Below are 24,104 nucleotides of genomic sequence, written 5' to 3' on the forward strand. Positions count from 1 at the left end.
GAGATCCTTTTTTTTCTCCCGCTTTTCCGTCTACCTCAACCAGTCTTCCACACCATCCTCAAAGATAGTCTTCCAGGGGAACGACCTTTCCTTGCTCTGGGCAACTCCAAAGGGCTCTTTTGTCCACCACAGATACCCTGGTCCTTGGCTCAGGGTTTGTGGTGATATATTGTGTACCCTAATAAAATTTACCTTAAGATCAGAGGACAGAGCAAGCCACTAGATTAAACATAGAAGCCAGGCAGTGGTGGCACACACCTTTAATCCTAGCACTCAGGAGGTAGAGATCTGTCTGGATCTGTCTGGATCTCTGTGAGTTCAAAACCACCCTGGACTACATGAGATGGACTCAGTCTAGGAGAGAAACAGAGCCAGGCAGTGGTGGCACACACCTTTAATCCAGTATTTGGGAATCACACACACCATTAATCCCAGCACTAGGAAGGATGGCTGGGCAGAGAAAGGTATACAAGGTGTGAGGAGACAGGAACTGAAGCTTTTTCAGGCTGAGGAGTTGGGGAGGTAAAAAGTGGTGGCTGTGGCTTGTTCCTTTGTCTCTCTGATCTTTGAGCATTTACCCCAATATCTGGCCCCGGGTTTGTTTTTTTTTTATTAAAAGGCTGTTTAAGATTCAAGCTGGAGGGGCCGGTCTTCTCAGCTCAGCCTCCTGTCCTTCAACCCTCTGCCCTGCTTTTGTCCTCTGTTTCTTTGGCCTCCCTGTGTCCTGAGTTTCATAAAGTCTGGGCTGGAGCCTGCCAGCAGCCATAACCCAGCCTAGTACTGAGGCCCTATCAGGGAAGTATCTGACCCAACCCAGACCTCAAGGGCTTGGAGCCAGGGACACAGAGAAGCCAGAGGATCAGAAATTGAAGGATCAAGCTGGATGTGGTGATGCACCCCTGTTAGCCCAGCTGAGAGATTGATTACACCCCTGTAACCTTGATCAGAGGCAAGAGCAGGAGGATGTGATGCAAGTTTCAGGCCAGACTTGAGGGGGTGCGGTTTGAAGGGTCAGCAAGACTTGGCTCACGTGGATCCTGAAAGAATTTCTAAGAGTCATTGGGAATCCTGAAAAGGTTCGTATCTTGAGAACAAGGCCTAGGTTCAGAGGACAGATGTCAGGGACTAGGGAGAGAGAGGGAAAAGTCTGCTTCCTTCCTGGCTTTGCCAGGATGCTTCCCACATGTGCCTCAAAACTTCCCATCTGAAATGTATTCCTGCTGGGCAGTGGTGGCACATGCCTTTAATCCCAGCACTCAGGAGGAAGAGACAGGCAGATCTCTGTGAGTTCGAGGCCAGCCTGGTCTACAGAACAAGATCTAGGACAGGCACCAAAACTACACAGAGAAACCCTGTCTCAAAAAGACCAAAAAAGAAAAAAAATGTATTCCTTATCATCCTGTGTGGTGGGTCTATTGTAACATCCAAAATATTTGTCCAAATCCTATTGTTTATAGCCTATAATTGTGACTTTGCGAAAGGTGTGTGTGTGTGTGTGTGTGTGTGTGTGTGTGTGTGTGTGTTGGGGGTGTCTTTGTAGATGGTTAAGAGAAAGATTTTCCCCTTACTTTACTATTTTTAGACAGGGTCTCATTGTACCTGGCTGGCCTGGAACTCACCATGTAGACTAGCTGTCCTCAAACTCACAGAGATCCACTCACCTTTGACTCCCAAGTGCTGGAATTAAAAGTGTGTACCAGGGGCTGGAGAGAAGGCTCAGTGGTTGAGAGCACTTGCTCCTCTTCCCGAGGACCTGGGTTTAATCCCCAGCACTCATATAGTGGCTCAGAATCGTCTGTAACTCCAGTTCTAGAAGATCAAATACTCTTCTGGCTTCTGTGGTACATGCATGTGGCAAGCAGACAAACTTGAAGACAAAACACACACATACACACAAAGTATACTCCAGCATGCTAAGCCAAGAGTGGATTTTTGAGACCATTATGAATGACCTGGGAGGCCCTAAACCCAATGACAGTGTCTTATGACAACAGAGAGAACACAGATACAGAGGAAAGTCCATGAGGAAGTGTAATGTTGCCAAAGCCGAGGGACACCTGGAGCCCCCCACCGACAGGAGCAGTAAAAACTCTCCCCATGCCTATCCAGGGAGCAAGAAAGACCCTGGCTTACTTAGCTTGAACTCTAACATCTGGCGCCCAGAACTATGAAAGAATAAATTCTGTTTCTTTTCACCACCCAATTTGTAGTCAAAGAAACAGCTGCCTTGCCTGGTCTGAGGAGGCAGCTCCTTGTCTCTTCATCAGTTCTGGGAGTTTCAAAGCCCTTGTTCTTACTCACACCACACTCACTACTGCCCTTGCTTCAGCTTCCTTTGGGAATCCCTTGACTGTTGGGCTTTTTTGTTGCTAGGGATAGGGTAGAGCCGAAGGCAGTGCCTAGGCTCAGTGCTCACCCAACCCTGTGTTGCTTGGTATTCAGGGGAAGGGGCTAAAGCTTCCGAGAGAGACTGATTTAGACTAGACAGAATAGAGGCGACACACAGCCTCGTTACAAACTTCTATGTACCCAAGAACATGCATGCCATTTTTATGACTGTCTATGCATGCATGAGATTGAGCAGTGTGTGCCAGCATACATTAGGAATCCACTAGCCACCTCCTGGTGCAGGTCTAGGTGAGCAAGTTGCATTCCTGTGTGTACACTAGCAGGAACATGTGAGAAGTGGCCAGTAGACAACTCATAGCAACTCATAACCAGTAGGTAGGTCATAGCATTGATGTGAAGGTGGGGTACATATAACAGTCCACTATATGCTGACCGTCAATGTGTGTGGGGACAGGTGAGAAGTTGTTTATAACACTGGGTTTTTTTTGGGGGGGGGGAGGGCGTATATCAGCAGGTAGGATGTAGAGATATTTGTCTATGTTCTCAAGAGGTACTACTGCTGGGCATGGTTCGTCCATACCTGTGTTACCTGTACTTTATGGGCAGAAGCAGAAAGATTGGGAGTTCAAGGCTAGCCTTGGCTACATAGCAAGTTTAAGGCCAGCTTGGACTGCATGAGGCCCTGTCTCAAAACAAACAAATGAAGAAGGTACTATCATTGCTGGGTTTGGCCCAGTTTGGCCATGGGCAGCTCCCTGAAGATACCTCTTCTCCCATGCTCGATGATGAGCATGGACTGGCATGGCTGCATAGGTGATGTACTGCTCAAAGACACCGAGAGGAGTTCTTCATGCCTCACTATGGCTGCATTTGCTTATTATAACAGTTTTTCTTTTTTAACAGCTGCCTCCCCCAACAAAGGCAGCTGCGGAGGGAGATAAAGGGGGCTGGCTTTTGTCTAAGGGGGCTCCAGGTTCTTCGTAGGCTGCCTTAGCCCTCCCTAGGATATTCAGTGAGTGTTTCCAGGTGCTCCTGAGTCTAACGATCCTCACCAGGTAGGCAGTGTTTCCACATAGGGACCAACACATGTAGAGCGCCAAGCTGGGAGGGAGAAAGAGGTGTTTGGTTCAGGGTGAGGGTGGCCTCCCAGGTTCTTTTTTTTTTTATCATGCTGGACCCCAAATGAAACTTTCTCCCTGTATTCACCCAACCAGTCCTCACAGTGGCCTCTGAAGCAAGTATGATCAACGTCCCTGTCTTGCAATAAAAGACCCTAAGACACAAAGAGGGTAAGAAGGTCACCCAAGGCTACATAACTGATAGCCAAACATACCTGAGTCCAGATCCCCTTCCAACTGGATGGCCCACAGAAAGGAGAGGTCTTCTTCCAAGGGACCCCTCTCTGACTCCATCCTTCCTTCCTTGCACTCTACCAGTAGCAATATTTTTAAATTTATTACTTTTAGCTGTGTGTAGTTTTGTGTGTGTGTGTGTGTGTGTGTGTGTGTGTGTGTGTGTGTGTGTGTGTGTGTGTGTGTAGAGGGGGTTTGTGGGTATATACACGAGTGCAGGTGCCCTTGGAGACCAGTGGCATTGAATCTCCTGGAATTGGAGTTGAAGCGGGTTGTGAGCCACCATGTGGGTGCTGGGAATTGAACTCTGGCCTTCTGGAAGAGCAGCAAGTACAAAACCATTGAGCAATCTCTCCAGCCCCGCCAGTAGCAATATTAATGTTTCTCCCACTTTAAACTCCTTTGAATTGTCTCTTCTCAGCTCCTTCTACTGATCTCTCCTTTCCCAGCAAATCTACTTCAGTTACTGTGCTGCTGGCTTTCCCTGTTCAGTCTCCCTAGTTTCTCTATATTTGCTCCAGACAGCCTCTGCCCCTCGATAGGGCTGATGCTCCCAGAGCAGCCTCTGCCCCTCGGTAGGGCTGATGCTCCCAGAGCAGCCTCTGCCCCTCGGTAGGGCTGATGCTCCCAGAGCAGCCTCTGCCCCTCCATAGGGCTGATGCTCCCAGAGCAGCCTCTGCCCCTCGATGGGGCTGATGATCTCAGAGCCTCAGTAGCGCCTACCTTACTCCCAGCACCATCTTTTCCAAGTTAAGAGTCTCAGGTTGTCTAGGATTTTTTTTTATTATTATTATATATACAGAAGAGGGCGCCAGATCTCATTACAGATGGTTGTGAACCACCATGTGGGTGCTGGGAATTGAACTCAGGACCTCTGGAAGATCAGTCAGTGCTCTTAACCTCTGAGCCATCTCTCCAGCCCCCTAGGATGTTTTTGAACTCCCTATGTATCCAAGGATGACCTTGGTTTCCTGCCTCTACTTCCCAACTGCTGGTATTACAAGCACATACCACCATGCCTGGTTTATTTTGTGTTGGAGATGCAACCATGGCTCTGGGTATGTTAGTCAAGTACCTACCAACCTATCTATAACCCCACCCCCACCCCCCACCCCCGACCAGTCAAGTGTCCCCTCCTCCTTTTTTTTTTTTTTTTTTTTTTTTTAGACAGAGTCTTTTTGTAGGCCTGGCTGTTCTGGAACTTTCTATGTACATCAGGCTATCTATCCTTAAACTCATAAAGATCCACCTGTTCCTGCCTGAGATTAAAGGTATATCCACCATGCCCTGCCCCAGGTCCGTTCTCCATGCATGTGCTTCTCCTCTCTTTGTTCTCTTAAGCCCCTCACCCTTGAATTCCTTAGCAGAATCTGGACTCTAGCACTGGAGGTCTGAGGTTCAGATGCTGCTCCCCACCACCACCACATTTTATCCCCAAGGCAGCCTTTTGTTCATCTGCTCTCTGGGGATACCCTAGCTTTCCCCTTCTGAGTACTGAGTAGACGCCTATCTCCCCATCTTCATATTCTTCCTTTCCCCTTCTCCCTGCCCATTCACATCCACTTTCTCAGCAAATCCACAATCTCCGTCTTCTTTTGTTTTGTTTTGTTTTTTTTTGTTTTTGTTTTTTGAGATAGGATTTCTCTGTGTAGTTTTGGTGCCTGTCCTGGATCTCGCTCTGTAGCCCAGGCTGGCCTGGAACTCACAGAGATCCGCCTGCCTCTGCCTCCCGAGTGCTGGGATTAAAGGCGTGCGCCACTACCGCCCGGCTCAATCTCCGTCTTCTATTCCTATCAAATGCCCTCCTTTCTGAGCCACAGTGGTCCCTGAACCACAAAATGGACAGTGGAGTCCAATGAGCCAGTATTACCACCTGTTCAGGACCCCAGGGCTCTCTGAGCACCTCAGCCTTTAGGTCAGTCTCATTTTTGTGGTCCGACTCTCTCCCTCAGCTCCATGGTCCTCCTTAACACTTACTGACACTGGCCAGTCCTCCCGTATTTCTGCCCCTAATCCTACTATGCTCCATATCGTCTCCCCTCTCTCCTGGGCCCTGTACATGCTGGGCAAGAAAGCGTTCTACTACCCAGTGCTCCTCTAGTCCCATTCTCTCTATGAGTCACCTGTACCATACGGCTAAGTTCTCTACAGTGTTTACGATTTACTGTGCCTCCTCTCGGCGGGCTGAAAGGAACGGAGGACACCGCATATACAGAACCCACCCTGAGTTACAAGCACCCTCCTGGGAGGAAACTGGAAGCCCCAGGGGACATCCAGAAGCTTTCCTCCAGAGCTCCTGCAGCCGCCGGCAGCACCTAAGCGCTGCGGCCAGGAGGTGGCGCTCACGGGAAGGCGGGCCAGTCGGGGGCGTGGCCCTGGTGCGGCTCGCATTCATCCGGGCGGCGGATGGGGAGCCGGACCGTACCAACTGCCCCGAAGTGGGGGGCACAGCGTGACCCGGTAAACCGGTGATAGCTCGGACAGCAAATGCCCTGCAAGACGCTGGTCCCCCTCTGGGACAGTACTCCTGCGGTAGTCACTGTTCTCAGGGGAAAGGGCCGTTCCGACGTCTCGGCATCCTCAGCCGCAGGTTCCTCCCCGTTTTGGCCTCAGTAGTTTCCACCAACGGGCAGGGCGGAAAGTTCCGGAAGAGTGTCGATGCACTTCCGGGTCGAAGAGCTCGCGGCGGCGGCGGCGGCGGCGGCGGCTGTCCGGCCTAGTTGCGGTCGCGTTCGGACAGAGGCGGGACCGTCTAGGAGCGTCTGGGAGGCGCGAGGTTCCCGGGTACGTGCAGTAGCCGCTCCGGTCCGGTGTCCCTGTCGCGTCCGGCCGCGCGGGCTACTTACGGTGGCCGTGTGCTTTGTCTGCGGCCTTCGGGGCGGGCGAGGCCTATGTCGCGCTGGCCGTGGGTCGGTCCGGAGGACGGGAGGGCGGCCGAGGCCTCGAGCCGAGCCCCGGGATGCCCGGCTGCGGTCGAGAGGCCCCTGGGCGTGGTGCTGGCCACCTGTGTGGTCGTGCGAGAGCGTGGCCGGGTGCATGGGAAAGGTGTGACCCCTAGGTACCTCGTTCTCTGTCCCGATGGCCCTTGCCCCGGCCAGCACCATCTGCACTTGCCCAGGTTGTGGTTGGTGTCGCGGTGATCACATTCCTTACTTCGAAGAGCCCCCACGGCAGTCTCGAGGAGGCACCGCTGCTGGTTGGGGTTTTACAGTCGGAGTTCAGAGAGGTGAAGTAGTTGTCAATGTTAGACTGCGGCACAGTGGCAGAGCCACCCTTGCTCCCTTAAACCTTCTGTGGCCTCTGTCCTGTGTCAGAGACCCGGGTTGCCCCATCGAATCTTACAGTAACGTGTCGGGGGGGGGGGGGGGCGCGGGATGTCATTTTGGCCGCTGGTTGGAAGCACAGGCTGTGAGTTAGAGATTGGGCTTGACGTGCAGTTCAACAGTCCGTCCTTTCTGTCGACCGCTCGGTGTTGAATGAGAATGTTGAGTGAGAACAGCAGCCTGTGGCTCTCTCAGCCTGAGAGAGGCCTAGAGCCGTATGCTGAGGTTCAAAGAGTTAGTTATAGGTCCCCTTTTCTGAGCACTGGGGCCATGCTCTGGGTCACCCCACAGGAAAGAGGTCACCATCCTGAACGGGCCATGACTCTGTATCCCAGTGTATCTCAGTCTGCCTTTTTATGTAAGAGATAGTGTTTGACAGGAGTCTGTGGCCAGGGCTCCTTTCCTGCTTGATTAATTCACCAAGCATCAGGTAAAAGTAAGATAGTTTATCAAAACTCTTCTCACCACCATTCCCAACGTGTGACCATTGACGTTCCTTAAGTTATCATGCCCTCACTGTTTCGAGAACATCAGCTCTTCTGCTGGCCCTTGGCAGTCCTGGCCCTGACCTGGCCTTTGTCCACTGAGAGAAGGGTTGCACTTTCCCCTTTGGCTTTGAGCGTACAGCCCATGTATTCTCCTGGGGCTGTTGGAGACAAGTAAGCTTGTACCTGTAGGAACCAGAAGTGAGCCCCCCACCCCATCCTGAGCCCTACTTTTCATTTTTTTATGCTGTTTTGGGGGTTCTTTTTCCCCCTTTCTTCCTTCTGACTGTGAACATTAGGCTTGTGGGAAGCACATGGTGCCACAGCATAGGCTGATGAGTTCTTGAATGAATTCCCTGTAAGAAGTGCTTCTTCTGGAAGTGACTGGGAAAATAGGTGAATATCACTGATGAGGAAAGACCATGTATATGAGTAGGTTCTTAGTTGGGGGACCAAAGCTTAAGAGCTTAGTATAGAAGGAAGGTCATGTTCACTGACATTTATGAAGTCTTTTATTCAGGTATTCCACATTGTTCTTACAGTGGCTTGCAAGGGAATACTAACAGGTGTTCCCACAGAGAAGCCAGGAGAGGGACAGCCCCAGCATCTTCTGCCTTTCAGCCTGGGGCATGGGAATTCTATAGTCCCCAGGAACTTCCTCCAAGCTTTATAGTCTGATGGTAGCCAGCTGAGCAGAGGCCAGTGGGCCAGCATTGGCCAAGAGTGACTTGCCCACTTGGTGACAGCAGGCAGATGGGCTACTGGAGTCCTTGTGATGGCCGGCTCTCAGTTGAAAAGCATTGCTCTGTCTCAGCTCAGATGTCCATTTGGCTCATCTTTGGTATTAGGACTCTCCAGGAATGCTCAAGTGAAAATATTGCTAGTCCTTAGGAATTAAGATCCTGCTTTGCATATGGTTCTGGAAATGAGTCACTCTGTCTTTTTATGAGGATATTAATATCTTATAAAAATACTTTGTATATTTATTTATTTTTGGTTTTTCCGAGACAGAGTTTCTCTATGTAGTTTTTGGTTCCTGTCCTGGAATTGCTCTTTAGAGTAGGCTAGCCTCAAACTCACTGAGATCTGCCTGGCTCTGCCTCCCGAGTGCTGGAATTAAAGGCATGCACCACTGCTGCCCGGCTTGTTTTTGTTTTTTGAGACAGGGTTTCTCTCTTTAGCCCTGGCCATCCTGGAACTCACTCTATAAACCAGGCTGGCCTTGAACTCAAAGATCCACCTGCCTCTGCTTCCTGAGTACTAGGAATAAAGGTGTATACCACTACTGCCCAGCTATATTTTCTATTTTTTATATTTGCATATGACTTTGTGACTAGGGTCTTGTGTATTAGGTCTCACGGCTCAAATTCTACATGTGTGGTGATGCTTGTGTCACTAGAGAAGTTACCTTTCAGAGGGGACTCTGTAGCCAAGGAAGTTTGGAGTTATTTGGCTCTGGTCTCTTTTAGAGCTGAACTCCAATGTGTAGCCATGGATGACGACAGTTTGGATGAGCTTGTGGCTCACAGCCCTGGACCAGATGGACCCCCACGAGTTGGTCTCTCAGAACTGGCTAGTGATGCTGGTAAGTCCCCCCACTGATGGCAGGGTATCTGCATCTTGTCCTTTCTTGAGATTGCTAGCTCCCTTGGAAGCCTGAATGTCAGTTTTCACTTTCAACCTTTAAAAAAACTGATTAAGTTATAGAAGTGTACTACATTCATTCTTTTTGTCTTTTTGTTTGCTTTTTTGTTTTGTTTTGTTTTTGAGATGGTATTTCACTGTGTAGTCCAGACTATCCTTGAACTTAGGTGATCAGCCTACCTCAACCTCCCAAATAACTGGTAGCTAAGACCACAATCACGTGTCATTATATTTGGTCTTTCTGTGGGGAAAGAGGTATGAGGGATGGAACTTAAGGCCTTGTGTATGCTTAGTAAGAGTCTGCTGCTGAGCTGTATTCTCTATTTTTTGAAACGGTCTTGCTGTGTAGTATAGGGTAGCCTTGAACAGCAATCCTTCTGACTAAACCTCCAGACTGCAGGGATTGCATGTTTTGTTTTTTTGTTTTTGATTGGGTTTCATGTATCCCAGGCTGGCCTTTTTCTTTTTGGTTTTTCAAGATAGGGTTTCTCAGCCGGGCGGTGGTGGCGCACGCCTTTAATCCCAGCACTCGGGAGGCAGAGCCAGGCGGATCTCTGTGAGTTCGAGGCCAGCATGGGCTACCAAGTGAGCTCCAGGAAAGGCGCAAAGCTACGCAGAGAAACCCTGTCTCGGAAAAAAAAAAAAAAAAAAAAAAAAGATAGGGTTTCTCTGTGTAGCTTTGGGCCTCACTCTGTAGCCCAGGCTGGCCTCGAACTTACAGAGATCGGTCTATCTCTGTCTTCCAAGTGCTGGGATTAAAGGTGTGCACCACCACCACCGCCCGGCTCCAGGTTGGCCTTTAACTTGATGTATAGCTGAGGATGATCTTGAGCATCTGATCCTTCTTCCTCCACCGCTCAAAGTGCTGAGATTTCAGATATGTACCACTGTCTCCAGTTTTGTGTGGTGCTGTGCTGGAGATAGAAACCTGGGGCTTCATCATGCTAGGCATGCACACTCTACCAGCTGAGCGGTATTCCAAGCCACTCTCTTATTTTTAATAACAAACAGCATAAGTGCAGAGGAAGAGCACTTGTTTTCCCCATCATATGCCTCTCTAGCCTCCTCACCCTACCTCTGGTAGCCTGGCAGTCCTTATCGCTACCTGTACATTCCCAGCAGTTCTGGCTCTTGGATGGTTAGGTTGTGACAGTGCCCTCACAGGCCTGTGCTTTTCACCTTGTGATCTAGAAGAAAGCAGCAATGGCCACAGTGGAGACTCTGAAGATGATACAGGCAGTGAGCATGAAGGTGACACAGATGAGGAGGACACCGAGGGGCTGTCTGAGGAGGAAGACCCAGAAGATAGATCTGGTAAGACTGTTGGCATTTGAGCCAGTTCCCTGGACTTTCCTAGTGAGGAGACATCCTAGGTTAGAACATCCGCAGCTGTCCACACAAGCTGTCACCTGCCACTGGAACAACTGACTCCTGCCACAGGTTTTTTAGTGTTGTGTTTTTTTTGTTGTTGTTGTTGTTTTCTTTCTTTTAGTTTTTTTCTAGACAAGATTCTCTGTGTAGCCCTGGCTGTCCTTGAACTCACTCTGTAGACCAGGCTGGCCTCTGAACTCAGAGATCCACCTGCCTCTGCTTCCCGAGTGCTGAGATTAAAGGCATGTACCACCACCACCCAGCTGTAGTTTTTAGTTTTAAAGTTAAGTTTAGTGATAGGATTCTGTGGGTATCTCTTCTGGGAGAGACAGAACATGAACTATCTAAGAACATTGAGTGTCATAAGCCATGGGATGATGTAGGTAGACTGGAGTTCTAAGATGATGAGCAGGAAGGTCTTGGTAGCCCCTATTCATCTCACAAGGGCCAGTTGCTAGCATTATAGGTGCTGGACAGATTAACATGCCATGAGGGGCATGTGGCCTGGGACCTCATTTAGGACATAGATAGTCCCATCTTGTGGCTCGTTCTCTGCTTATTCAACAAGCTCATTGTGTGGCATTATTAAAAAATTCCAGGCTTATATACACTGGTGAAAGTTTGTAACGTTAAACTCCTGCAAAGAACAGTGCTTGAATGGCACACTTCTACTCTGAAAAACCTTCATGGCCACCCTGGCTTGTGGGCAGCCTATGAGGACTCTATGTGGTTGGCTTGGCCCCATCCACCTATGGCCACCTTTTTCAAAGTGTCTTAGGGTTTCCATTGCTGAGCTAAAACACCATGACCAAAAGCAACCTGGGGAGGAAAGGGTTTATTTCATCTTACAGTTTGTAGTCTATCATCTAAGGATGTCAGGTCAGAACTCAAGGCTGTAACTTATACAAAGGACATGGAGGAGTGCTGCTTACTGTCTTGCTCCCTAGAGTTGGTTCAGTCTGTTTTCTTACAGCATGCAGGACAACCAGCCCAGGGATGACACTGCCCACAGTGAGCTGAGCCCTTCCACATTATCAATCAAGAAAATGCCCCGCAATCTCCTCAGTAGGACAGTCTGGTGGTTCATTTTCTCAATTGAGGGTTTCTCTTCTCAAATGAATCTAGCTTGTGTCAAGTTAACATAAAACGAGCCAGCACACAAAGTGCTCAATTGGACCAGGGTTCTGTTCATTTCAAGTTTCCTTCTGATATGGTCCTCAAACCAGGAGGTCACAGTTCCACAGCACCCACTATGACCTGAATATTAGCCTTTCATTATATGCCTATGGCTGTCAGTGTTAAAGTAGTCCAGAAAGGTAACCCCTATAATTGGAGCAGTACTCATCACAAAGTATTAGAACTGATTGGGAGTTAGTAACTTTGTAATTATACTGACTGCCTGGTTTTCCAAAGCTAGCTATCCTTGAATTCACTCTATAGCCAAAGCTGGGCTCAAATTCCTGGCAATTTTCCTGCCTCAGCCTCCTAAACAACTAGGATTAGAGGCATGTGACTGCCATGCTTGCCCAGGTGTGTGTGTGTTTTGTTTTAATTCTGAGTATGGACAAGAGAGTGAGTCTGTACTGGGTTGAAGTCACAGACATGGCTTTTCTACATGTTTCCAGCCTTGAGGTAGGCTTGTCGTATCCTCAGCAGGACTGAACAGTGCTGATGCTGCCAGATCAGGGGGCAAAAGATGTCAAGCATTGTTGGGTGGCTCCAGCATCCTTTCCTGAAGTTTGGAGACTAGATGCCAGAAACTGATTATGGATTAAATTGAAAGTGGGACCTACTCAGCCAGGATTCCTGGAATTCCAGAACTCATCATCTAGAGGTAGAGACCAGCTGTGAAGCAGCAATCAGGGCTAGGTGCCCAGAGTGTAACATGGGTGGTGAGGAGCTTCAACAGCTAGAAGTAAAAAGCTTTTAGAGAAAGTCTCAGCTAAGCCACAGCCTAATTTACAGGAACCAACTATATAATGTCTTATCACAGAAACAAAGTAACTAAGACAGTGTCCAAGGGAGGTGCTAACAAGTGTTAGTACCAGCAGTGCAGTAGGCAGCTAGCCTGGAAACTAGGTGCACCTAAAGCCAGGCTCACTGGTGAGCAGAGTAGAGAAGGGCTGTCTTGGAATGGAACCTTGGTCCAGTTGAGCCCTTTGTTTGCGTGCTGGATAGGTTTTTGTTTGTTTGTTTTTGTTTTTGTTTTTAATTTTTTTATTTATTTTTATTTATTTTATTTATTTATTTTTGGTTTTTCGAGACAGGGTTTCTCTGTGTAGCTTTGTGCCTCTCCTAGGACTCACTTGGTAGTCCAGGCTGGCCTCAAACTCACAGAGATCTGCCTGCCTCTGCCTCCTAAGTGCTGGGATTAAAGGTGTGTGCCACCACCGCCCGGCTTGTTTTTGTTTTTTTGAGACAGGGTTTCTCTGTGTAGCTTTGGTGCCTTCCTGGAACTTGCTCTATAGACCAGGCTGGTCTTGAACTCATAGAGATCTGCCTGCCTCTGCCTCCCAAGTGCTGGAATTAAAGGTGTGCGTCACCACTGCCTGGCATGCTGGCTAATTTTATGTCAACTTGACAAAAGCAAGATTCATTTGAAAAGAGAGACCCTCAGTTGAGAAAATGTCCCATTACTGTAGAGGTTGGGCTGGGAGCAGAGTATTAGTGAGGAACAGATGATGTAGAGACCGCAGCCTCAGCTGAGCATTGTGAAGGACGGGGAGAAGGCCCATTCTGCTCCTAGTGCCACACAAGAAAGTAGCCAGCATCTGGATTAGCTATCATGGGATGCAGTAGAAGGCAAGGAGAATTGTCCAAGAGTCCTGGGTTCCTTCTTACAGGCAATGTCTTTTTACTCTGCCTCTTACTTTTCCCACACTGTGTCCTGCTGCTAAAGTGTAGCTGCTTTTGCTGCCGTTCGTGTGTTTCCCAACTTGATAGGAGTACTCTCTTAATATCTTATTCTGAGAAATGAGAATGACTGGGGCCTCATGCTCAGCACCCGTTTTTCCCAGCTCCCCAAACAGTGTCAGTTATTGCAGCATCTATGGGTTGTTTTAAATGCACAGAGCCTTCTGCGGTTCCTCTGCTCCAGGACAGTCCTTCTCTACTCTGCTCACCAATCCTGTCTCTTTTCAGAATGGACACTATTTGAGCCCTGGCATTTCCCCACCCCCCACCCCAATTTTTCAAGACAGCGTTTCTCTGTTTAGTTCTTGCTGTCCTGGAATTCACTTTGTAGACCAGGCTGGCCTTGAACTCAGAGATCAGCCTGCCTTTGCTCCCTGAGTGCTGGAATTAAAGGCACTGCCACCGCCACCACTGCTGCCGCCGCCCAGCCAAGCCCTGGCATTCTTAGAGACTCTGGCTTTAGGTGCACCTAGTTTCCAGGCTAGCTGTCTACTGCACTGTTGGTACTAACACTTGTTAGCACCTCCCTTGGATAGTGTTTTAGTTACTTTTTCTGTTTTTGTGATAATACACCATGACCCAAGGTAATTTACAGAAGAAAGAGTTCATTTGGGGCTTATAGTTCAGAGGGTTAGAGTCCATCAAAGTGGGGACAGGGCAGTAGGCAGGTCAGGATGGCTCTGGAGCAGTAGTGAGAGCTCACTGGTAATGATGGTCATCTTTTGAAACTTGAAAGCCTGCTCAGAGTGACACACTTCTTCCAAGGAGGCCACACCTCCTGCTCCTTCCCAAACAATTCCATCAACTGAGGAACAAGTATTCAAATAGATGAGCCATTTTCTCTTTCAACAACGTATTTTAAGGGCGTTATTTGGCAACCTAAATGAGAGTTCAGTGAGGGAAACTGCTCAGGTCTTTGGCTGTTTGTACCTTTTTTTCTCTCTCTTCAAGTCAATAGGGCTATTGTTACTGGCATGCAAAGCATTGCTCTGTAGACACTATGGAAATCGGGTCAAACAAGATGGCCAGTTCCCTACCTTCAAATTGCATAAGAAGAATCAGCTTACCTGTTCGATTTTGCTGCCATGAGCCTTTAATTACACAGAAAAGCTGAAGTTAATCATTCTGTTATGTGCTTAGTAATATTTCAAAATATTATGGACATGCCGGGCGGTGGTGGCGCACACCTTTAATCCCAGCACTCGGGAGGCAGAGGCAGGCGGATCTCTGTGAGTTCGAGGCCAGCCTGGTCTCCAAAGCGAGTTCCAGGAAAGGCGCAAAGCTACACAGAGAAACCCTGTCTCGAGAAAAAAAAAAAAAAAAAAAAAAAGAGGTATATTATGGACATCTCTTTCATCAGTTTTGCTCTGTGGTGTAACACATGGCCACAAACTCAGGAGCTAGGAATAGAATGTTTATTTGTATGTTTCTATGGGCCAACTGGGTCTCTTTCTCTCTTGGTTTTTCAAGACCAGGTTTCTCTGTGTTTCCCCGGCTATCCTGGAACTTGCTCTGAGTAGACCAGGCTAGTCTTAAACTCAGAGATCCTCCTTCCTCTACCTTCCAAGTGGTAGGATTAAAGATGTGCACCACCCCCCACTGGGTTCAACTGAGTTTCTTATTCAGTATCACCAAGTAGCTTCACAGTATCAGACAGGCTATGCTTCCTTTCTAAGCTTTAATCCTTCCAAGCCCCCTCCCTGCCTGCTGGTAGATTCTTCATGGTTTAAAAGAAAGGAGCCCTATTTTCTAGCTGGTTGTTGACAGATCATTCTTAGCTACCAGGGTTATCGGCTCCCTTAGGAGTACATGTTAGCAATTTGTGTCCTTCTAACCCAGCAAGAGCAGCCTCTCTGACTTCTCTCTCTGCCAACAGCCGGGGAGCCTCTGTGCTTTAAAAGTGCTCACCTGTTGCCTACCACTTGGTAGGTAGAGGCAGAAGGATCAGAAGTTCAGAATCATTTCATCTACATAGTCACCTTGGGATACATGAGACCCTTTTTCAAAAAAAATGAACAGTAGCAGATGGTGAGATTGCTAAGTGCTTGCTACTAAGCTTGACAGTTTGAGTTCAGTCCCTGAAATTCACTTGGTAGGAGAGAAACAATTCCCATAACTTACCCTCATCTTGCCCAATAAGTAAATAGATTTTTTTTAAAAGCATTCACCTGGCCGGGTGGCAGTGGTGCACGCTTTTAAACCCACCCCCACCCCCCACCCCCCCACCCCGGTGGGGGAGAGCCAGAGCCAGGTAGATTTCGGTGAGTTTGAGGCTAGCCTGGTCTACAGTGCGAGATCCAGGACAGGCACCAAAACTATACAGAGAAACCCTGTCTGGAAAAACCAAAAAAAAGAAAAGGGTTCACCTGGTGGGATTTCAGCCAGCTAGAGCTGTTCCCCTTTGTGGGTTGGCAGCAGGGCTCTGGAGAAGGGAGCCGGCACCTTTGCTAGTCCCACCCACAGAGAACAGTGGTTCACTGAATGCATCTTCAATGTTCTAATGGCTGGGCCCCTGCTTCATACTCCTGAGAAATTGACCACATCTTTTAAAGCCACTGACCCAGTTAGTGGCCATATCTTCTGGCTGTTTCCTACAAGGAAGGAGGTCTCATCTGATTACAGATATTTGTTGTCATTGTATTGAAAGACTTGTGCAGCCATGCAAGAGGTGTTGTTCCAAGGAGGCATTCTTGGAGGCTTAGTCATTAGTTTGTCATGTACCGTGTTCCCCTACCCTCCAGAGCTAAGAGCTGAGGACTGAACCCAAGGCCTTGCACTTGCTAGGCAAGTGCTCTATTGCTGAGCTAAATCCCCATGCCCTTGTGGCTTAGTCGTTAGCTCCATCTTCTCTGAAGCCGGTGATAGCTCCTGACACCTTACTTCTTGGATGCTCTGTCTTTACTCTGAGGCTCAGTTGTGAGGACTTAGCCAATATCCCTGTCCCCTTAGTTCAGAGAGCTATGGTCAAAGAGGATTTGGGTAAGGAGACGTGGTTAGCTTGGCTACTCAGAGTGGGCACTTTGTGAGTGTGGCCTTGCAGGTAAATGGGGAGACATGGCCCAAGAGGAGCTGGCATTCTGGCTGGCTAGAGGCTGCTTTCCTGGGTGCATCCTGAGTCTGATCAAGGCTGGTCCTTGAGTATGCACTCATTCCTGTATTTACTAAAAGTAGAATGCTTCTCTTTACCCAAGGTTCTGAAGATTCAGAAGATGGAGTAGAAATGGCAGCGGCAGCAGTGGAGACTCAAGGGAAGCTAGAAGCCAGCAGTGCCCCCACTTCTGATGATGATGCAGAGAGCTGCCCCATTTGCCTCAATGCATTCAGGGACCAGGCTGTGGGCACCCCAGAGACGTGTGCCCACTATTTCTGCTTGGACTGCATCATTGAGTGGTCCAGGGTGAGTTGGCTTTTCGAAACCTGTAATGACTAGGCCTGCTCCTCTGCAGCAAAGCTCAACACAGGACTGAGTCTTAGGTCCTCAGCACTGTCGAGAAGGTTTACCCTGGGGATGTGTCTATGGGTGACGGGGCTCCGAAGAGGACTCTAGGTTTTCTGAGGATCAGGACAGAGATCCTGAGGCAACCTCACATAGTATGAAATGGCCTCTGTAGATACTGAAATACTGTGTGATTACTCAGTTCTGACGGCCAGTAATGAAGAGACAAAATTACATCATGCTGCCTACCTCAGAGTGAACTTTTAGAAGCATTGCCTGACTCTTCCCCCAGTGGCAAAGAGCTTTATGCATGTATGTACAGGTGCATGGTGTGTGCCCGTGCTTCCCTGTAGATGCTGAAGGATGCCATGTATCCTGCTCTGTCACTTTCCACCTTATTCCTTTTGAGACAGGATGTTTTACTCACGCTAGAGCTGGACAGGCAGCCAGTAAGCCCCAGAAATTCTCATCCTCCGTGGCATTGGCATTAAAAAGTCCATGTGTAATTTTGCCTAGGGAAGCTCCTTGATCCTCACACAAGTATAGTGGCAGTACATGACAGGGAGGTGGCAGATCGGGGTGGCCCTTCAGTTTATACATTTATCAAAATTTAGTAGAGTACACTGCTAAAGAGATTGTGTTTTATCATATACAGTAAAATATTTGTAGCACGAATCTGATCCAGCTATACTCCAAAAACAAATGCTGAAAATATACTAGAGATGTTCAAGGTCTTGTGTGCAGTTCACAGGTTTGAGAGAGAATGTGGGGTAGCAAACAGGCCCAAATGCTGTCCACTTGGTCTTTCCTTCCCTCCTCTCCTTTTCCTTCTCACCAACATGCCACCCATACGGAACATGCATCCAGCTTGCTGACCCTTCTCCCTCACCAGCATGGTGGCTTCAAAACACAGACATGTTGCCAGGCTATGATGGCGCACGCCTTTAATCCCAGCACGCAGGAGGCAGAGGCTGGTGGATCTTTGAGTTCGAGGCCAGCCTGGGCTACAGTGTGAGTTCCAGAAAAGGCCCTAAAGCTACACAGTGAAACCCTGTCTTGTAAAACAAACAAACAAACAAAAATAGACATGTTTTCTTCAAGTTCTAGCATTTTTTTTTTTTTTTTTTTTAAGATTTATTTATTATGTATTCAGTATTCTGTCTGCACGTATCCCTGCAGGCCAGAAGAGGGCGCCAGATCTCACTACAGATGGTTGTGAGCCACCATGTGGTTGCTGGGGATTGAACTCAGGACCTTTGGAAGAGCAAGCAGTGCTCTTAACCTCTGAGCCATGTCTCTAGCCCTTTTTTTTTTTTTTTAAAGTTCTAGCATCTTCGCATAGGAACTTAGCCAAGACCAAGACTTTCAGTAAAAATTTCTTTGTAAAAGGAGTTATTATTATCTATTTATTTATTTATTTATTTTTTTATTTTATTTATTTTTTTTTTTTTCTGAGACACAGTTTCTTTTTGTAACCCTGGCTGTCCTAGAACTCACTCTGTAGACAAGGCTGCCCTCCAATTTGAACTTAAGGAGATCCACCTGCCTCTGTCTCCTCAGTGCTGGGATTAAGGTGTGCACCACCACTGCCTGACTAATAAAAGGATTTTTTAAAATTTATTTTTATTTTTTTATGCAGTGGTATTTTACCTGCATGTATGTCTGTGTGTGGGTGTCGGGTCCTCTGGGACTGGAGTTACAAACAGTTGTGAGCTCCCATGTGGGTACTAGGAATTGAACCTGGGTCCCCTGGAAGGGCAGTTGGTGCTCTTAACCACTGAGCCATCTCTCCAGCACCTAATAAAAGGAATATTTTTAAAATTATTATTATTATTTTTCTGTTTTGAGACAGAGTTTCTCTGAAACAGTCTTGGCTGCCCTGAAATTCACTCTGTAGACCAGGCTGGCCTTGAACTCACAGAGATCTGCCTGCCTCTGCCTCCCAAGTGCTGGCATTAAAGGCATGTGCCATCATCGCCCGACCAATAAAAAGAATTTAAAAATTTTTTTGAGACATACTCTCTGTAGATCAGGCTGGCCTCAAATTCACAATCCTCTTACCTCCCAAATTCTGGGATAATGGGCAGGTGCCCCAACATTTAGCTTGAAATTGTTAATAAGTAAATTCTTTATTTTGAAGACAGTAATGATAAATGAAGGTGTTTGTGCAGGATTCTGATATAATCTTTATTTCTTACAGAATGCCAACTCCTGTCCAGTTGATCGAACAATATTTAAATGTATTTGTATTCGAGCCCAATTTAATGGTAAAATCTTAAAGAAGGTAAGTGTAGCTGCTGCCTGCCCCTGCTTGTGGCCTTGTAGGAAGGAAAATGATCTTAAATGGTGACTGGCTTCTCTCAGTGAGGAGGTTCTCAGTTCATTTAGGCTTGTAACTGAGGCACCCATTTTGGCTCTGAGCAAAGCCCAGGGCTAGGGCTGTCCATAGTTTCTGGGGCGCAAGGTAGGAGTCCTGGTGGAGACGTTAGGGTTTCTGTCCCCCACCCCTTCTTACTCCAGAGCTTCTCTCCGGCCTGCTCCTTAGGAGCTGCAGTCATGGTAAGGAGGGGTTGTCCTAGGATGGACAAAGGACCGTGAACTGAGGTTTGGAAAGTGTCGGGGATAGATAGAAAGAAAGGGGTTTCCTCCTCTCTCACATAAACAAAGGCTTTGCAGATTGGTTATCTCTTGTCCCTCCCTTCCCCCTCTCCTCTCCCTTTCTCTTCTCTACCCTTTCCTCCTTCCTCCACTCCCTCCTCCTTCCTTCCCTCCCTTCCTTTCTTTTCTTTCTCTTTCCTGTCTGTCCCTTCCCTTTTCTCTCTCTCTCTTTCTTCCTGCCTCTTGTCCTCCTTTCCTCCTTTCCATGGATCAAATTCCAGACCTTGTGCATCTAGGCAAGCTAGACAACTAAGAGCTACATCTTGAGCCCTGTTTGGTTTGTTTTGTTTGAAAGAGAGTCTCACTATGTAGATCAGGTTAGCCTAGAACTCACTGAAATCTTCCCACCTAAATCTCCTGAGTGTTAGGATTAAAGGTGTGCCCTACCTCATAGCAGCCCTGTTTTTAAACAGATTGGTTTTTTTGTTTGTTTGTTTGTTTTTCAAGACAGGGTTTCTCTTTGTAGCTTTGGAGCCTGTCCTGGAACTTGCTCTGTAGACCAGGCTGGCTTCGAACTCATAGAGATCCACCTGGCTCTGCCTCCTGAGTGCTGCGGTTAAAGGCATGTGCCACCACCGCCACCCGGCCTGTTTGTTTTTAGAGCAGGGTCTCTATGTAACCCTGGCTGTCCTGGAAGTCACTCTGTAGGCCAGGCTGGCCTCAGACTCAGAAATCTGCCTGCCTCTGCCTCTGAAGTGCTGGAATTAAAGGCACGTGCTATCACTCCTGATCCTTCATGTAGCTCTTTTACCTGACGTGCAGTGGAAAGCATATACAGGTCACCATATGTCTTAGTTAGGATTTCTGTTGCTGCAACGAAACACCATGACCAAAACATAAGTTGGGGGAGGGAAGGTTTTATTTGGCTTACACTTCTGTATTGCTGTTCATTGTTGACGGAGGTCAAGACAGGAACTCACACAGGGCAGGAACCTAGAGGCAGAAGCTGATGCAGAGGCCATGGAGGGGTGCTGCTCATGGCTTGCTCAGACTACTCTTATAGAACCTGGGACCACTAGCCCAGGGGTGACACTACCTAATAGTGGGTGGCAAGAGAATGCCACCCAGGCTTGCCCATAGGCCAATCTGGTAGGGTTATTTTCTCAATTGAGATTTCCTCTTCTAAAATGATGTATGTAGTTTTATGTCAACTTGACATAAAACCAGCCAGCATAGAGTCCAAGTAGATCTTGGGCCAATAGATTTACTCTAGATTAGATACATGTTGTCCTTTGAATTGACCACTCAGATCCTGAGGGTACATTCAGTGACCAGCAGTTCTGTCTTCAGATTCCAGTGGAAAACACTAGAGCCTGTGAGGATGAGGAGGCAGAGGAGGAAGACCCAACCTTCTGTGAGGTGTGTGGCAGGAGTGACCGTGAGGACCGACTTCTGCTCTGTGATGGCTGTGATGCTGGGTAAGGGGAATGGTGCCTTCTGCCTGCCTTGCAGGCTGTTAAACTGTCCGAAGAGCAGGGTGGGAAAGACAGAGGGCGCCCCTGTGGTGCAGGGCCTTAAACGGGCGCTGTGACTCATAGACAGTGACGCTGATACCACTTGTGGCTCCTGTATCTATATTTCCTTGAGGCTGCTCAAAGGCCATGCAGTTTATCAAGACCAAAGAAAAGCAGAACAGGAGAGTGGGCTTGCCTTAGGAGAGAGGGCACACAGGCTGAGGGGTTGCCTTGGGGACTACATCATCTGGGCTGCTCTGGCTCCTTGCACCTTTTTTACTATTAGTATTCTTTTCACTGTGTGTGTGGTTGGTATGTGGATATGTGCATGTGAGTGCAGGTTATCTGGAAGCCACAGGCATTGGATCACCCTGGAACTGGAATTAAAGATAGGTGTAAGTTCCTGAAGTACCCTTGTACCCTGCACAAACAATATACTGTTCTAACTGCTGAGCCATCTCTCCAGCCCTTTCCATTCACCTTTTCAGTATAATGGAAGTCACTGTCACTCCCAGCACAGCAGGAGGGGAGAGTCAAGAATATCCACTGTGTGCTTATGACCCTGTCTTCTGGGACCCTGCTGGTGTTCTTTGCTCTTTGAGTTGAGAAGGAACTGGCCTTGGCCTCCTCAGCCTCTTGCTGGGTCTTTGGCTTTTGGTTAGAAAGGCTTTTCTGCTATAAAATTGAGACTAAAGAGTTTATACAAATACTCTTCCCCAAATGGTGAGGCTGGTAAATCTGAAATGTTTCTTAGGGCAGGAAATAGCAGTTTCAAGGTTTGGGCAAGAGGCTTTTCCTGTCCAGCTGGATGGAAGCTGGGAGCTGTCTTCTGAGCTTGCCCTCACTCCTTCCACTGGAGTTCTTTCTGTCCTGCCATTTGTGCTGGCTCACTGGCTCTAGTGCTGGGTGTGGTGTGCACCACCGGAACTGAGCTCCATCATCGCAAGGCATGTGGCTGGCCGGCCGCCTGTTTCCTCCCGCACCTCTTCAGCACCTCACAGTACTTGGGCCTACCTGCCCTCAGTGCCAGTACTCCATGGATTTGGTCTTCCTCCTTCCCTGAAATTTGTTTGAATCGTGCATGTTTTGCCACAACTTCCTGAATGTCTCTACCTTACTGACTGTAACTCTTCAAGGGTCCGTGACCTCTTCCTCTTATCTTGTGGATTATTTATTTATTTGAAACAGGGTCTGATTATATTGCCATGGCTTGCCTGGAATTGTCTGTGTAGACCAGGTTTGCCTGCTTCTGCCTTTGCATCTTGGAATTAAAAGCATCTAGCACCTTGACTGGCTTGTTTTACTTGAGATAGGGACGTAAACTGGCCACAAACTGTGTAGGCCAGGCTGTGTTGTAACAGTTCTCTTCTCTTGTGGGCACTGCAGGTGTGAACCACTGTGCCTGGTCTGCTAATTCCGTAAATCAATGTTTTATTTCTAGTCCTAGGAACTTTTATCAGGGGTTTTCTGTCTTCATTAAGACAAGTAACAAGAGTTACTCATTAATTTATATATTTCACTTAACAGATAAAACAGTGTAAGCAGTCCTGTTAGATCTAAAATATTTAAATTAAAACATATTAGTGATTCTCATACTTTTTTTTTTTTTTTTAAATACAATTCAGGATTTATTAAAAATCAGAGTTCCCCTGCTGGGCCCTCCTGGCACTAAAGAAATAAATAACCAGAGAGGGCAACACTGGATAAATGGAGAGAGAGATTAATCTCAAGGCAGAGTCTTAGAGCTCCCCCTCCCGTTTCCAATACCCCACCCCCACTATGGCTCTTGGGACATAGCACCTGAGCAGGCACCTCAGTCCAGGATTCTCATACTTCTAAGCACTTAAATACTGTTGATTTTTTACAGTTTTCTTTATCTTCATAGTTGTGTTTCAACTCACAAGTCTTAAACTTTCTCATTCGAGCTGGAGTGATGGCTCAGAGGTTAAGAGCACTGGCTGCTCTTCCAGAGGTCCTGAGTTCAATTCCCAGCAACCACATGGTGGCTCACAACCATCTGTAATGAGATCTGGCGCCCTCTTCTGGCATGCATCTTCTGGCATGCAGGCAGAACACTGTATACATAATAAATAAATAAACCTTAAAAATGAATTTTAAAAATAAATAAATAAATAAACTTTCTCATTCATTTTGACATGGAGTCACAAGGCTTTCGATAGATGCTTTGGTTCCTGTGAGTGTATATATGCTTGATAGTTTACACAATAAGGTAAAGACTGTCTTTGAGTTTTAAAGAATTACGGCTCACTTTAAAGGGCCATGTTCACAGGGAGACTGGAGAAAGTGAGGGAAGAGCTTAGGATGCAATTTAGTTAGGTTTCTCTATGGCTTTTCAAGCTTTGCGTTGGTATATGAAGTGATTGAGAGAAATAAGCCAACTCTTGTTTGTTTGTTTGTTTGTTTGTTTGTTTTTTCAAGACAGGGTTTCTCTGTGTAGCTTTTCGCCTTTCTTGGAACTCACTCTGTAGCCCAGGCTGGCCTCGAACTCACAGAGATCTGCCTGCCTCTGCCTCCTGAGTACTGAGATTAAAGGCGTGCACCACCACCTCCTGGCATAGGCCATCTACCTCTCTTATATGTGATGTCCCAGTGAGTGTCATATGCCTGACTGTCCCTTGTGGAGTAGGTTTGTGGAGGAGTGGGTCTCCTCTGGCTCAGTGCTGTGGTCAGTACAGGATAATACGTCACATTGAATTCAGGGCTGGAATTTCAGAAGAACTTTAATTGGCTTGTGCATTTGTGCTCACCTCGGGGCCACTTGTATATTCTGCTGTATAGAAAGGTAAAAGGTTAGGACTAGAGAGTTGACTCTGCTTAAGAGTGCTTATTCCTCTTGCAGAGGACCTGGGTTCGGTTCCCAAGTAAGTTTACAGCCATCTGGGTAGTTTACAATCACCCATAACTTCCAGGCATTCACGTAGTATACACACTTATATGCATAATATAAATCTAAAAAGAAAAAGAAAAAAAAAATTTTAAAGGAAAGAGAGGTAGAAGTTGCCAGCGCAGCACTTCTCAAAGTTTATTACTGGAAAGCTTGATAGAAAGAAAAACACCTGAAGCCAGGCATGGTGGCTCACACCTTTAATCCCAACACT

The 24,104-nt window shown here is 47.5% G+C and overlaps 1 protein-coding gene across 3 annotated transcripts in view; it reads left to right on the forward strand.

The window, feature by feature from the left end:
* Positions 1-6,358: 6,358 nt before the first annotated feature.
* The window catches only part of Phrf1 (PHD and ring finger domains 1), a 34,481-nt gene continuing 16,735 nt past the window's right edge, over positions 6,359-24,104 (forward strand). For 2 of the 3 annotated variants that reach the window (XR_013046086.1, XM_006977212.4), the window contains exons 1-6: positions 6,359-6,485; positions 8,979-9,094; positions 10,345-10,467; positions 16,629-16,834; positions 19,074-19,157; positions 20,822-20,949. Coding sequence is in view for 2 of the 3 variants with exons in the window: in XM_006977212.4 (XP_006977274.2) it covers positions 9,001-9,094; positions 10,345-10,467; positions 16,629-16,834; positions 19,074-19,157; positions 20,822-20,949 (635 nt within the window). In the remaining variant the exon portion in view is untranslated. The remainder of the gene's footprint in view (positions 6,486-8,978; positions 9,095-10,344; positions 10,468-16,628; positions 16,835-19,073; positions 19,158-20,821; positions 20,950-24,104) is intronic. The other variant, XM_015996056.3, reaches the window with a different exon arrangement.

The sequence above is a fragment of the Peromyscus maniculatus genome, chromosome 1 (assembly GCF_049852395.1).
Source record: "Peromyscus maniculatus bairdii isolate BWxNUB_F1_BW_parent chromosome 1, HU_Pman_BW_mat_3.1, whole genome shotgun sequence".
In the NCBI taxonomy this organism is placed as follows: Eukaryota; Metazoa; Chordata; class Mammalia; order Rodentia; family Cricetidae; genus Peromyscus; species Peromyscus maniculatus.